The 14672-nt window shown below is 54.2% G+C and overlaps 1 protein-coding gene across 9 annotated transcripts in view; it reads right to left on the bottom strand.

Annotated features, from left to right (window-relative positions):
• Positions 1 to 14672, bottom strand: part of RAP1GAP2 (RAP1 GTPase activating protein 2) — a 270089-nt gene that overhangs the window by 129399 nt on the left and 126018 nt on the right. For all 9 annotated transcript variants that reach the window (XR_002517930.2, XR_002517931.2, XM_017950250.3 and 6 more), the window contains one exon: positions 4718 to 4802. Coding sequence is in view for 7 of the 9 variants with exons in the window: in XM_017950250.3 (XP_017805739.1) it covers positions 4718 to 4802 (85 nt within the window). In the remaining 2 variants the exon portion in view is untranslated. The remainder of the gene's footprint in view (positions 1 to 4717; positions 4803 to 14672) is intronic.

Genomic DNA, 14672 nt, shown 5'->3' with positions numbered 1-14672 from the left:
TCATCCCTTTTGTGATGGGACACTCCTGTGGTGAGCAGGTTGGTGGAAGGTGAGGATTGTGGTTTTAAATCCCTTACGGGCAGTTAGCTTTCGCACAAAGGGAAAAAGCGTCCTCGCCAGAGACAGACTCCTATCTGCGGCCACAGGCTGTCTGAGCCACAGAATGAACCCAAATGACAGTCACAAAGAGACCCCTCGGGCCAGGCACACCACACACACTGACTTCCAATCCCAACCACAGAAGGAACCCCACCCAGTCTGAGTTCCCAGGACAATCCCTCGCCTCTTTCTCCGTTCTCAGCTCTGACCTTGCGCTTGGGGTCTGGGCAGTAAAGTCACAGGCTGGGAAATTCCTGAGCTGAGCTCAGAGAGGAGAAGGACAGAACACAGGGGAGGAGGAGGGAGGGCCATCTCCTGACTGCAGCTGCTGAGTTTTCCCTGAGGCTGCTCTGCTCCGGGCCTGCCTGAGGCCCCTCCCGCCAGCCTTCATGGGAGAGCACAGCAGGGGCAGGCACCCGGTGGATGCTCATAAATCATTTTTTGAAAGAATGTGTTAAAAATAAACCCTGCTGTGGTCCAGATTCCTGAGCACCCCTGCCTCACTCCCTCTGCTCCACATTTCCTCGCACTCCAGGCTCCCCACCTCACAAGTACCGTCTACACCCTCTGACTCTCACCATCGCCACCCATTCCTCAACACACGGCTGTCTGCTGTTCACCCCACCCCTCCCAGGGCTGGTCTGAGTTACATCCCCAGCAACTGCCAGGCCACGGGGCGCAGTGGCCACTGTGCACTCTGCACCATACTTGGCCTCTCCGCAGCAGCTGACACCGCTGCCAGTCCCGCTGCCACGAAATGCTCCTCCCTCCACGTCTTGGCCCAGCCTCCTCTGCAGAGACCCCAGCACCAGCCTTTACCTGGGGGGTTCCCTCGAGGTGCTGCCCCAGGAACCTCTCTTCTCGCTCCATCCTCTCCCTGGAGAGCTCCCTCATCCCAAAGCTTCCATTCCCTTCTCTAGGAGAAGGGCTCCCAGATTTTTACCTCCAGCCCAGAATGTTCTTCTGAGCCTCAGGCATATCCAACTGAGAGGTGAACCCTCGACAAGGTGCGGTGGCTCGCACCTGTCATCCCAGCACTTTGGGAGGTCAAGGTGGGAGGATGGCTTGAACCCAAGAATCTGAGAGCAGCCTGGGCAACACAGCAAGACCTCATCTCTACAGAAAATGTTTAAATTAGCTGGGCTCGGTGGCACGTGCCTATATTCCCAGCTACTTGGGAGGCTAAGATGGGAGGATCCCTTGAGCCCAGGAGTGGGAGGTTGCAGTGACCTAGGAACGAACCACTATCCTCCAGGCTGAGTGACAGAGCACGACCCTGTCCCTTAAAAAATTGTTTTTAATCTAAAAGAAGAAGAATTGAATCCTAACCCTCCCTCCTGCAACAACGTTTATCTCAGAGAATGGTTGTCCCACGTCTCTAGTGCTTACAAACCTGGGAGCCATTCTCGCCGCCTCCTTCTCCCCAAATCTCCCATCTCATCAATTTACCACCTGCAAAATCTGAGCTCCAACCACTTCCAAACCACCCCACCAGCCCCTCCAAGTCAGCCTTCCGTCCTCTCCCCTGGATCCTGCAACGGCCTCGGCTCATCCCCTCTCCACTCTGTTCCCTGCCACGCATTCGCCATATGACGCTGGGTGATTTTCCAAAAGTCTCATCTTAATCCTCTGGGTAACATCATCAATGACTCCAGTGCTCTTAACTAGGAATAAACTCTAAAATCTTCAGCAAAATGTCCAAGCGTCTGCTTGATCTGGTCCCTGCCTACACGCCCAGCCTCTCCAACGCGAACTCTGGCTTCACCAGCCAGTCTGATCTCCTTCCCGTTCCTCTTGGTGCCGCCTTCTCTCTCTCGACTGCCTGAGGGCATGTGCAGAGGTCCACAGCAGTGCTTCTCAAGCTGCTGTGTGTATACAAATCACCGTGAAATGACGGTAAAATGCTGACTCTGGGCCGGGCGTGGTGGCTCACGCCTGTAATCCCAGCACTTTGGGAGGCTGAGGGAGGCAGATCACAAGGTCAAAAGATCGAGACCATCCTGGCCAACATGGTGAAACCCCGTCTCTACTAAAAATACAAAAATTAGCCGGGCGTGGTGGTGGGCGCCTGTAATCCCAGCTACTCGGGAGGCTGAGGCAGAAGAATCGCTTGAACCCAGGAGGCAGAGGTTGCAGTGAGCCAAGATCGTGCCACTGCACTCTGGCCTGGTGACAGAGCAAGGCTCCATCTCAAAAAATAAAAATAAAAAAATTAAAAGCTGACTCTGATTCAGTGGTGGAACCTGACATTCCGCATTTCTAAGGGGCTCGTAAATAATGCAGATGTTGCTGGTCCCTTGGCCTCACTTTGAATAGCAAGAATCTAGAACACTCTCCTCCACTCGGATTCCACCTTAGCCTAACTAGCACGTATCCAATTTTCAGGGCTCAGCCTAAACATCATTTCCTCACAAAAAGCCCTACGTGACCCTCTCCGAGACTAGGCTACAGTCCCCCCACCTCCTAACCTTACGTTCCCCCGAGCTATGCTGTGCTTCTCCTTCAGAATATTCACCATGTTTAACTGTCCAGCCCTCATTCCTGACATTATTTTTCCATTTTTGGCTCCCTAGCTAGACTACAAGGTCTAGGAGAGCAGGGACCACAACGTCTGGTTTACTACAAGGTCCCCAGAACCCAGCACTGGGCCTGGCTGAGCATGAGCACATGTGGCAGAAAGCTGTGGGTCTTGCCTGCCCCGGATCCCTTTCCCCTTCTTCTCTTGACAACACTGCCATTTTCCTCTAGGACCCACCCCTGCAATTCTCAGTTCTTATGGTTTAGGCCGGTGGTCATGAGACCCAGGTCTGGCCAATCAGAGCCTTTCATCTCTCTGGTCACAGTGATTGGTTCAGGGACAAACACGTGACCTAAGCCAGCCAATGAGCTTCTTCCCTGGGACTTTGTTAGAACTACTGGGGGAAAAAAAATACTTTTCTTTGCACTGGACTTACTTCGCAGGTAGGAGCTGCTGTCACCATCTGGCCACCACAAAGGCAGCTTGACAGAGAATGAAACCAACACAGAAGAGAGAAGGAATGAGAATGATCTCGTGGATGCAGTCATGCCTGCCATCTATGCTTGCAATTGCAAAGGCAAAAAATTCCCTTTTATGTCTAAGCCAGAGTGAGTTATGTTTCTGTCACTTACAACCAAGAGTCCTAACTAACACAAAATTCAAATAAATACTGGGTATTAAATGAATTAAATTAGTGCATGAGTAAGTGAAGTCAGCCAAGAGAATTCAGGGACTCCTCCTACGAGACTGTCAGAGTTCTCCCTGCAAACTCCTGCCATCCTTGAGGACAGAGACAAGCATCCCACAGCCACCTTTGTAGACCAAGGGGACACTTGGAATAGTGACAGGCTTCTTAGCATTACCCTGTGCAAAGGGCCAGGCTGGCACCTGGCTCAGATACCAACACTGAGCTGGGTGCTGGGGCAGACACTAGGCTAGTGAAGGTGGTCTGGCTTCCACTGCCCCCTGGGTACTGTACCCTGTCCTGCCCCCCACCCACTGCTGACCACTTAACCCACCCAGGGCAGGCTCTGGCTGCCCCTCAACACGTAGGCTCCTCGAGGCATACCGCGTGGCTGTGTGTGTGATGGGCATCAGATGCAGGACAACAACAGGAAGATGGATGGGTTTTATCTGCTTCCTATGGGTTGTCATCTTGCAAGAGATTAGGTTTAGGAAAGAGGAGGGGTGATGCAGAGCAGCGAGGAAGAGATGCCTGATGATCCCCTGTGAGCCACTCAGAGCACAGCCCCAGGATAGAGAGAGGAGCTGGCCTAGATGTCCCCTCAGATGACTCAAGGGGCAGGTGACTTCTTCAGCGCTAGTCCTCACTCACCCCACAGAGTGCGAAGGAGGGAGGGAGGGAGGGAGGGAGAGGATGCCTGCCAGCCTATACAGAAACACTGGCTGAGCCAAAAGTCTTCTCTGAGGACCAGCTCAGGCCTGTGTGGCCATCCCACCAAGGCGTCAAACTGAAAAGAGATGGGGGAAGGTGATGGTGGCTACAGGGCACTGCACCCTCGGCTCCCGTCCAGGAGTGAGAAGGTCCTGGGCCTGGCAGCCTGGACTGTGGTCTCCCCAGGAAAACGGCTCACGAAGGAAGTGCTGATAGGAAAATAACTGCCGCCCCGACCCGAACCTCCAGCCAACCCCTCCACGGGTTCTGGTGTGAACAGGCCCAGCTCAGAAGGGCCAGCCAGAGGCCGGCAGACCAGCATGCAGGCACCCTTCAAGTCCCAGGAGGGTGCCGGCCACAGCCCAGCCCCGGGCAGTCCTTCGGGGTAGCTGCCTTCTGTCCCCCGACTTCCTCCTGGCTGGGCCCCTTGTTCCCGAACTCCACTACCAATTACCAAGAGTCCCGCCAACCCCATTTCAACCCCAGTCAATGTCCTCACCGCCCCTTGACACAGACACACTGAGTCTCCTGTCACACTTCCCCCCTCACTGGTGCTTAACTGGACGTCGCCTCCTCCGAGGGGTCGGGACACTCCACAGACCCACTTCGACGGACGCTGCTGGGCCTGGAGCCGAAGCCACAGCAAGGCCTCACGACTTCCCCACACGCTCCCCTCCCTGCCTCCCTGAATCAAAGCCTCTTACCTTCATGGTGGGAGGAGCCGTGAGAGGAGGCGAGAGCGGCCGGTCTGGGAGGGTCACATCCGAGCTGTTGGCCAGCTCCTGCTTCCTGTGAAGAGGCCAAAAGAGGTGAGTGAGGACCTGCCTGCGCCTTCCCTTCTCTCCTCCAAGAGTGACTAGGCTCTGGGACACAGTTTAACATACAATGCAGGCCAGGCTGGGTGGCTCATGCCTGTAATCCCAGCACTTTGGGAGGTCAAGGCAGGCGGATCACCTGAGGTCAGGAGTTTGAGACCAGCCTGACCAACATGGAAAAACCCCATGTCTACTAAAAATACAAAAATTACCTGTGCATGGTGGTGCACGCCTGTAGTCCCAGCTACTTGGGAGGCTGAGGCAGGAGAATCACTTGAACCCGGGAGGTGGAGGGTGCAGTGAGCCGAGATTGCGCCACTGCACTCCAGTTTGGACAACAAGAATGAAACTCCATTTCCAAAAAAAAAAAAAAAATGCAGAAACCAGAGTTGGGAGCATTTTCTTTTTTTTTTTTTTTTTTTTTTTTTTTTGAGACGGAGCCTCACTCTGTGGCCTAGGCTGGAGTGCAGTGGCCGGATCTCAGCTCACTGCAAGCTCCGCCTCCCGGGTTCACGCCATTCTCCTGCCTCAGCCTCCCGAATAGCTGGGACTACAGGCGCCGCCACCTTGCCCGGCTAGTTTTTGGTATTTTTTAGTAAAGACGGGGTTTCACCGTGTTAGCCAGGATGGTCTGGATCTCCTGACCTCGTGATCCGCCCGTCTCGGCCTCCCAAAGTGCTGGGATTACAGGCGTGAGCCGCCGCGCCCGGCCAGGAGTATTTTCTTTACTCCCATGCACCAAAATCTAAAGCAGTGCTACTCTAAGTATGGTCCCTAGACCACTAGCGGCACCTGGGAACTTGAAAGATATGCACATTCTCTGGTGCACACCAGACTCTCCAGTGATGAGCCCAGGAACCTGCGCTCCAACGACTTCTCCAGGTGATTCTGCCGCACGGTGAAGTCTGAGAACCACGGAGCTAAAGAGACCCAGGCGTGGGGCTGGGTGGGAGAAGAGGAGGGGAGAAACGGGGATGCATTCTCTCTTGAGCCCCTCTACACACACACACACACACACACATACACACGCACACACACACACAGGTCCTGGTCAAAAAGCTGTCCTCGGGAGACAGGGCTGCCTGCCGTGCAACTGCAGGTAAAACTTAATTTAGTCCGTGTGGGCTAGGACGGTGGACAGGCAGCTAAACAGAGTTGTGTCGCCATGGCAACATGACTGCGATGAGTTTGCCGCGCTCACACACTCCCCACTTTCCATCTGGCCCTCGCTGGTGACCGGGGAGTGCTGTCTGCGGCCCCATCACCCGGCACACTGTTTGGCACGGGATCAGCCTTCGGAGCCAGGGCGGCACAACAGGGCCAGCTGGGCAGAGCCTGGGGAATCCCTGGGTGAGGGACTCCAGTGTCCTGAATAAGCCCTGGTTGTACCCAGGAGGGGACGAAGGGGCTGGGAGAACCGTATTAAAAGCCGAAGAGGGCCGGGCTGAGCCGTCAAAGCCCCCAACTTTACAAGTGTTTCCTCCTCTGGAGAGCCCCACTCTGAAGCAGCCGAGAGTCAGCCCAACCCCCAGGTCCTGTGTAAATGACCAAAGCACCCCCACTGCCACCTCCGGAGAATCCTTCTGCGCCTCTTCCCAGCCCAAGTCCTGCCAGCGAAGCGACAGTTCCAACCCCGCACCTTCATGACGGAAACCCACCTTCCCTACGAGCCCAGCCTTCCGGCTTTCCAGGCCCAGACCCCATCCTGCCTGGCTCCCTGTGGCCCACAGGACAGGACCAGGCTGAGAACACTTCCACGCTAGGCCCACAGGGCCATGTGTACCCCTGCCTGCCCCCGCAGTTGACTACCCCTCCCTGTGGTCAACTAGGGAGCCAGATGAAGGGCCTGGGGACTACCTGGCTTGGCAGAGGATCCATTTCACCCCATTAACCTGAACCTGGCAATCCCTGTCTTCTGCTCCCCATCTCCCTTCCTCTTTCTTTCTTCCTGGACCTTGTTGATATAAGCTTTGACAGCTGGAGAGGGGAGACCCTCCCCCCTGATCCAGGGCTGTCACTGGCTCAAGAAACCATCAGGGCCAAGACAGCACCTAGGTGTGTGCACACACTCACACACACACAAAGGCAGGAACCAGCTCCTGTTACCTCTCAGCTACAGCTGCCAGCCTCCTTCCATGTACGGCCTTGGACGTTACCACCGTAGGCTCCAGCCTGGCTGCTCTGCCGGACACTCACCTGCCTGTGCACACAACAGAGCTGGGTCCAGCACAAGCTCACCCCCTCCTCCACCTAGCCCACTCCCAAACAGCCACAGCTCCTCCTCAATGGGCCTGGTCTTTGAGAGCCATGATGGGGGAAAGGAAGAATGATCAAGCAGGAAGGCATCACCCTTGGGTCCTCTCAAGGCCCATGGTGAGGATGAAGGCTGCTCCCCTGTGAGGCTGGGAGCCTGGCAAGGAAAAGCATGCAGGGAGGGGAAGTAAAGCAAGCCCCCACCAGATGCTATAGGGCTACTCCGGGCTTAGCGGAGGACCTCTGGAGATGGCTCACACGCACCTGGATGGACAGCAGCCCTGGCTCTCCAGGCACACACAGTCCAGAGGAGGACAGAGTTGGTTTTAACATCACCAGTCATGGGACGCTCATACACACAGTCATGCTGTCTATTTCTCCCCATCAGGCACAAGATGTCCACACCTATGGCACCAGATTATTGTCCAAGGCCCTGAGTCCCGGTCAAAGGGGTACAGCAGCCAACATTCCCTGAGCTGAGCCCCTCTCCCCTGCACCAGCCCTTTCCCCCTGGATGCTGGATAAGCCCTGGGGCCGGTCTCTACTGGACACTGGCTAAGCTCCTGGGGCCAGTCTCTAGGAAGTGAGGCGGACTCTCAAGTTGGAATACAAGGCAGCTTCTGACCAGAAGGATTTCCCGAACGATGCCTGGGAACTTGGACGGCACTAGAGCAGACATGAGCACCAGTGGTGGGTGACCAGCCTCATGCAAGCTCCAGTGCTGTGTCCACGACTCCAGAGGGGGTGCCAGGGTGGGCAGAAGACATGACTGCCACCCTCAAAAACATCTGAACTGGGCCCAGAGCGGTGGCTCACACCTGTAATCCCACCATTTTGGGAGGCGGGGGGGGAGCGGATCACTTGAGGTCAGGAGTTCGAGACCAGCCTGTTCAACGTGGCAAAACCCCATCTCTACTAAAAATACAAAAATTAGCCGGGCATGGTGGCACGTGCCTGTCATCCAAGCTACTCGGGAGGCTGAGGCAGGAGAATCGCTTGATCCCAGGAGGCGGAGGTTGCAATGAGCCAAGATCGCACCACCACACTCCAGCCTGGGCAACAGAGCAAGACTCTGTCTCAATAAAATAAAATTTAATTTAATTTAATTTAAATTTAAATTTAAAAAATCAGAACCACACACAAGCTCTAGGTCACAAGGTAGGACCCACCCTGCCTTGGTATACAGATGGCTTTGAGCAGCATCTATGGGGGACAAGGGCCACATTGTACCATCCCCACTCTTGGCTCCAGCACTCCCTCTTGTTTAAGAACTAACTGCCTGTTATGGGTCACCCTGTGTCCCCCAAAAAAGATATACTGAAGTTCTAACCCCCAGTATCTATGAATAGAACCTTATTGAAAATCGAGTCTTTACACATATAATCACGTCAAGATGAGGCCGATAGGATGGTCCTTAATTCAATAGGACCAGTGTCCTTATAAGCAGGGAAGGCTGGCCAGGCGCCCACTCACACTTGTAATCCCAGGGCTTTGGGAGGCTGAGGCGGGTAGATCACTTGAGGTCAGGAGTTCGAGACCAGCGTGGCCAATGTGGTGAAACCCTGTCTCTACTAAAAATACAAAAATTAGTCGGGTGTGGTGGGGGGCGCCTATAATCCCAGCTACTCAGGAGGCTGAGGCTAGAGAATCACTTGAACCCAGGTAGTGGAGGCTGCAGTGAGCCGAGATGGTGCCACTGCACTCCAGCTCGGATGACAGAGCAAGACTCTGTCTCAAAGAAAAAAAAAAAAAAAGAAGGAAGGCAATAATGTGAAGAAACACACAGTGAGAACGCCTCATGACAACAAAGGCAGACACAGGAGTGATGCGGCTGCAAACCAACACATGCCAAGGCTTGCCGACCCTGCCAGAGGCTAGAAGAGGCGAGGAAGGATTCTTCCCTAGCGCCCGCAGAGGGAGCGTGGCGCTGCCGACACCTTAATTTTGGACTTCTGGCTCCCAGAACTAAAATAATAAATGTGGCTTTAAGCCATCTGAGGTCCTTGGTAATGGCAGCCCTAGGAAATGAATGCAGCACCCAGGCCCCAGGTTCTAGCCTTGACCTAGAGAGCCAAAAACAATGAAGACGAAATCCTGCTCCTGCCTCACCAGCCCTGCTCTGATCAACTCTTCTCAGCCTTGTCCTTTCCCAGGACAATGACATTTCCACCTGAGCCACCCTCCCAAGGATGGCCAGGCACAGCCCAGTCCAGCCACCAGCTGGCACTGAGATAAGAGAGAGTTAAGTGACACGGTGCTTGATGCAATTCTATCCCTTTTTCTCCCACTCAGGCAAACATATCACACATGAGGAGGTGAAAGGGATGTGATTTTATCAAGGGATAACCTTGAATGTACTCTCATTAGACGCACAAGGTAAATCCTTAGCCGAGGTGACAACTTCCCTGTCCCCACAGGGACCCATCTCGCCACATGTCAAGGCACTGAGATTGAAAGCTGCACCCCTCAAGCAACCCAGCCCCACAGTTGCATGCAACTCTAACGACGCGGGGTCCCAGACCCACCCAGGCACCCACAAGGACCCATGAGAGGAGGGGTTGGAGATGGGGACAGCTTGGAAAGCAGAGAAGGGAAAAAGAGCATGGGAGAAGCCAGAGGAAGAGAAGAGGAAGATTATGTACTCAGTTCAAAGAGAAGGGTGGTAAGGGCAGGCTGGAGAGGCGGGTCAGAGAGCCTCTGCCACCTGCGGGGGTCCTGGAGGCGCTGCCCATTCTTGTATGGCACTGAGGTTCCCTGCTGTGAGATGCTTTCCCTCCCTAGAAGCACAGGAGACACAGGGGCACACGGGGCGGCTCAGGGAGACCAGGACGCATCCTAGACAGCTTTGGCCAAATGCAAATCTCTGGAGGAAATGGTCAAAGAGGCCTGGAGTGGAAACTGAGAAGTCAAAGGCCATGATTCACCCAGACGGAGCTGGACAGACCCCTGGGGGAGCCCCCGTGACAGCACCCAGGCCTGCAGGCTCCTCGCCTCCACCCTCAGAGGGTTCTGCCTCAGACCATCTTGAGGTCACTGCAATCGTCATGTCTCCCACATCGCTATGGAGAGCATCCTACACTCGGAATCAAGGGACTCCTGGGTTCAAGTTTGGCTCTGCCTGCTACCCAGCTGTGAGGCCTTGGTTAAGTTACCTCGTTGTGTCTTGTTTCCTTCATCTGCAAAGATAGGGGTAATAATGTACCAAGGAGTTTAAAATAGCAGCTGTGGCCGGGCGCGGTGGCTCATGCCCGTAATCCCAGCACTTTGGGAGGCTGAGGCGGGTGGATCACCTGAGGTCAGGAGTTCGAGACCAGCCTGGCCAACATGGTGAAACCCGTCTCTACTAAAAATACAAAAATTAGCCAGGCGTGGTGGCACACACCTGTAATCCCAGCTACTTGAGAGGCTGAGGCAGGAGAATCGCTTGAACCCGGGAGGCAGAGGTTGCAGTGAGCTGAGATCGCGCCACTGCACTCCAGCCTGGGCGACAAGAGTGAAACTCCGTTTCAAAAAAATTAGTTGATTAAAAAAAAAATAACAGCTGTGAAATAAAACATGCAGTCCTATATAAATGTAGACTATGATGATGATGATTCTTATTATTATAACTCATAAAATGTTGATGTGGTCTCCAAGGGGAGACAGAAGCAAGGGTCCAGAGCTGTTTAAACGCCTTGGAAAACATTCCTGGCACCTCAAATGAGTATCAGTTCTAGCCTGGGGATCGACTCTCAGGATCATAACCATTGGTTAATAATCAACCACAGGAAAAACACTCAGCTAGCAGCAGATGGCTCTGGGACAGGAGTAAGGCCCCCTCCACACGGGGTTCTCCCAAAGCCTGAAACTCCCCTTTCCTGCATCCCTCCCCACGCCCGCTCCCAGCCATCCACCCACACTCAGCTACACTTTCTCTTGCTTCCCAAATAGCCAAGCTAGAGGAATACAGACAGCTGGGCTGCAAAGAGCTTCTCGGGGAAACCAAACCAAAAGGAATAAGAAACATGATTCATAATGGCCAAGAGGGGGAAGCAATCCGAGTGTCCGTCCGCCAACGAACAGATAAATAAAATTCAGTTGTTCCATACTGTGGAATATTGCTCACCCATACAAAGAAATGAAGTAGGCCGGGTGCGGTGGCTCACGCCTGTAATCCCAGCACTTTGGGAGGCCGAGGCGGGCGGATCACGAGGTCAGGAGATCGAGACCATCCTGGCGAACATGGTGAAACCCCGTCTCTACTAAAAAATACAAAAAATTAGCCGGGCAAGGTGGTGGGCGCCTGTAGTCCCAGCTGCTCGGGAGGCTGAGGCAGGAGAATGGCGTGAACCCGGGAGGCGGAGCTTGCAGTGAGCCGACATCACGCCACCGCACTCCAGCCTGGGAGACAAAGTGAGACTCCTTCTCAAAAAAAAAAAAAAGAAAAGAAATGAAGTAAAAATAATTAATTTTCAAAAATAAAAATAGGACCGTGAGGGTGGCTCATGCCTGTAATCCCAGCTCTTTGGGAGGCCGAGGCAGGCAGATCACCTGAGGTCAGGAGTTCCAGAACAACCTGGCTAACACGGCGAAACCCCGTCTCACTAAAAATACAAAAAATTAGCCGGGCATGGTGGTGCACTCCTGTAATCCCAGCTACTCAGGAGGCTGAGGCAGGAGAATCACTTGAATCCGGGAGGCAGAGGTTGCAGTGAGCCAAGATTGCACCACTGTACTCCAGCCTGGGTGACAGAGCAAGACTCCATCTCAAAAAAATAAAAATAAGTGACCGGGCGCCGTGGCTCACACCTGTAATCCCAGCACTTTGGGAGGCCGAGCGGGCAGATCACCAGGTCAGGAGATCGAGACCATGCTGGCTAACACGGTGAAACCCCGTCTCTACTAAAAAAATACAAAAAAAATTAGCCAGGTGTAGTGGCGGGCACCTGTAGTCCCAGCTACTCGGGAGGCTGAGGCAGGAGAATGGCGTGAACCTAGGAGGCGGAGCTTGCAGTGAGCCGAGATGGCGCCACTGCACTCCAGCCTGGGCGACAGAGTGAGACTCCATCTCAAAAAAATATATAAATAAAATTAAATTTAAAAATAAAAACAAAAACAAACAATGATAGCTTATGACTATAAAGACAATAGAAAGAAAAGGAATGAAGAACTGATGCATGCTACAACACGGATGCGCCAGGAAGCACGGTGCCGAGTGACAGAAGCCAGGCACAAAAGGCCACATGCTGTGTGACTCCAGTTCCATGAAATCCACAGAACAGCCAAATCCACAGAATGGTGATGAGTGGTTGCCAGGGGCTGCAGGGAGAGGGGAACGGGATGCAATTGCTAATCAATACGCCTGCTAATCAATACTCCAGCACCACTCCGGTTCACTACATGGTCAGGTTATCTCACCTCTCTGTGCTTCAGCTTCCTCATCTGTAAAACGGTGTGACTACTATCTACCTCATGGGGTGTTATCAATAAGGCCCAGAAAGCACTTAGCACAGTGCCTGGTACGCAGCAAAAACACAATAGCTGGTTGCCTTGTGGCCAAGGCTCAAATCAACTGGAAGAATGGGTACGGAGGAGGAGGAGCCAAGGCAGAAAGCTGACTAGAAGGCAGAGGTGGACAGGGGCAGGGACGTCTTCAGATCTGGGCACTCGCTGCCCCACATACTGTGGATGCTAAGCTGGGAGGCAGGGACATGGGAGCCCAGCAGCTGTGTGGGAACCGCCAGGCCCCGGGGGGTATGCACATGGCTCAATTCCAAGCCCCAAGGGGACAGACATGGAGATGACAGTACTGATGACCCTCATGCCTGTGCTGGGGCCAGTGTGGAAGGGAAAAAGGGCATGAGCCCAGCAGACCTGGCAGAGTGTTGGGGAGGGAAGAGGACATTGGATTCAGGAACAAAAGGCTCCCACAGGCAGAGTGAATGGGTAGCTTGAGAAGGAGCAGGTGTTGCGCACCTGTTTGCACCTGGCATGGCTGACCTTGGGGTCACAGCCCATCCCAGCACACACTCTGACAGGTTTCCAGAGATTCAGGGCACCAACTCTAGACCTTTGGTGATTCAAAGCTCCCCAGATGGCTGGGCAAGGTGGCTTACGCCTGTAATCCCAGCACTTTGGGAGGCCGAGGTAGGAGGATTGCTTGAGCCCATGAGTTCGAGACCAGCCTGGGCAACATGGTGAAACCCCATTTCTATAAAAAATTTAAAAATTAACCCAGTGTGTGCGTGCCTGTAGTCCCAGCTATTCAGGAGGCTGAGGTGGGAGGATCACTTGAGCCTAGGAGGGCAAGGCTACAGTGAGCCGTGATCACGTCACTGCACTCCAGCCCGGGTGACAGAGCGGGACCCTGTCTCAAAAAAAAAAAAAGGACTCCGCAGAAAATGCAAAAATGGCAATCCCCACCCCTAATTCAATCCCAGGGTTCACGGAAGCAGAGAGCAGCAGCCGTGGGAGAAAGCATCAGATACCACCCGACAGCCTCATCGTGCAAACAAGCACGTGGAGGCTGGAGAGCCGAGGGAGCCGCCCCAACCCCACAGCAAGCCTCTCTTCTCTTCTCCTCTCCAAGGAAGAGGCCCCATTTCCAACTCACCTCAGGCCACATTGGAGGGGAGTGAGCACCAAGTCTCCAGGAGGGGCTGCGCGCGGTGACTCACGCCTGTCATCCCAGCACTTTGGGAGGCCGAGGCGGGCGGATCACCTGAGGTCAGGAGTTCGAGACCAGCCTGGCCAACATGGTGAAACCCCTGTCTCTACTAAAAATACAAAAGTTAGTCAGAAATCACTTGATCCCGAGAAGCAGAGGCTGCCGTGAGCCAAGATCACTGCCCACTCCAGCCTCGGCAACGGTGCGAGACTCCATCTCAAAAAAAAAAAGAGTCTCCAGGAGGAACACGTCAGGAAGCACAACTAGCTTCTGGACACCCGTTTTTCTGTTTGTTTTGGGTTTTGAGACGGGGTTTGCTCTTGTTGCCCAGGTTGGAGTGCAATGGCACAATCTTGGCTCACTGTAGCCTCCGCCTCCTGGGTTCCAGCAATTCTCCTGCCTCAGCCTCCCAAGTAGCTGGGATTACAGGCGCCCGCCACCACGCCCAGCTAATTTGTTGTATTTTTATTAGAGACAGGGTTTCACTATGTTGGCCAGGCTGGTCTCGAACTCCTGACCTCAGGCGATCCACCCGCCTCAGCCTCCCAAAGCGCTGGGATTACAGGCGTGAGCCAGCACACCTGTCCTGGACACCCCTTTATAAAGTGTCAGGGCCCTCAAGTGAGGGGACAGAAAAGGGAAAGGGTCAAAGGGGGCTACTGGTCCCCTGCACGGAGCAGACAGAGAGCAGGAGGCCCAGGCTGTGTGGGCGATGTGCCAGCTGGAGCCTCTGCTGCAGGCTACACCCTGCGCGGGACCACGTGGCTGCATGTGGGCACAAAGGGAGACCTGGCTCAGACTCTGGCTGCAGCTTCAGAAGACACGCCTGCTGCTCTCCAGGTGCATTGGATGAGGACAGCGCCGTCCTGCCCTAGAGGACCTGAAGTCCTAAACTGAACCAGGACTAGGAGAAAGGGCAGGAGCCAGGAGGAACAGGACCCTATG

The sequence above is a fragment of the Papio anubis genome, chromosome 17 (assembly GCF_008728515.1).
Source record: "Papio anubis isolate 15944 chromosome 17, Panubis1.0, whole genome shotgun sequence".
Classification (NCBI taxonomy): domain Eukaryota; kingdom Metazoa; phylum Chordata; class Mammalia; order Primates; family Cercopithecidae; genus Papio; species Papio anubis.
This window is presented reverse-complemented; position numbering and strand designations above follow the sequence as displayed.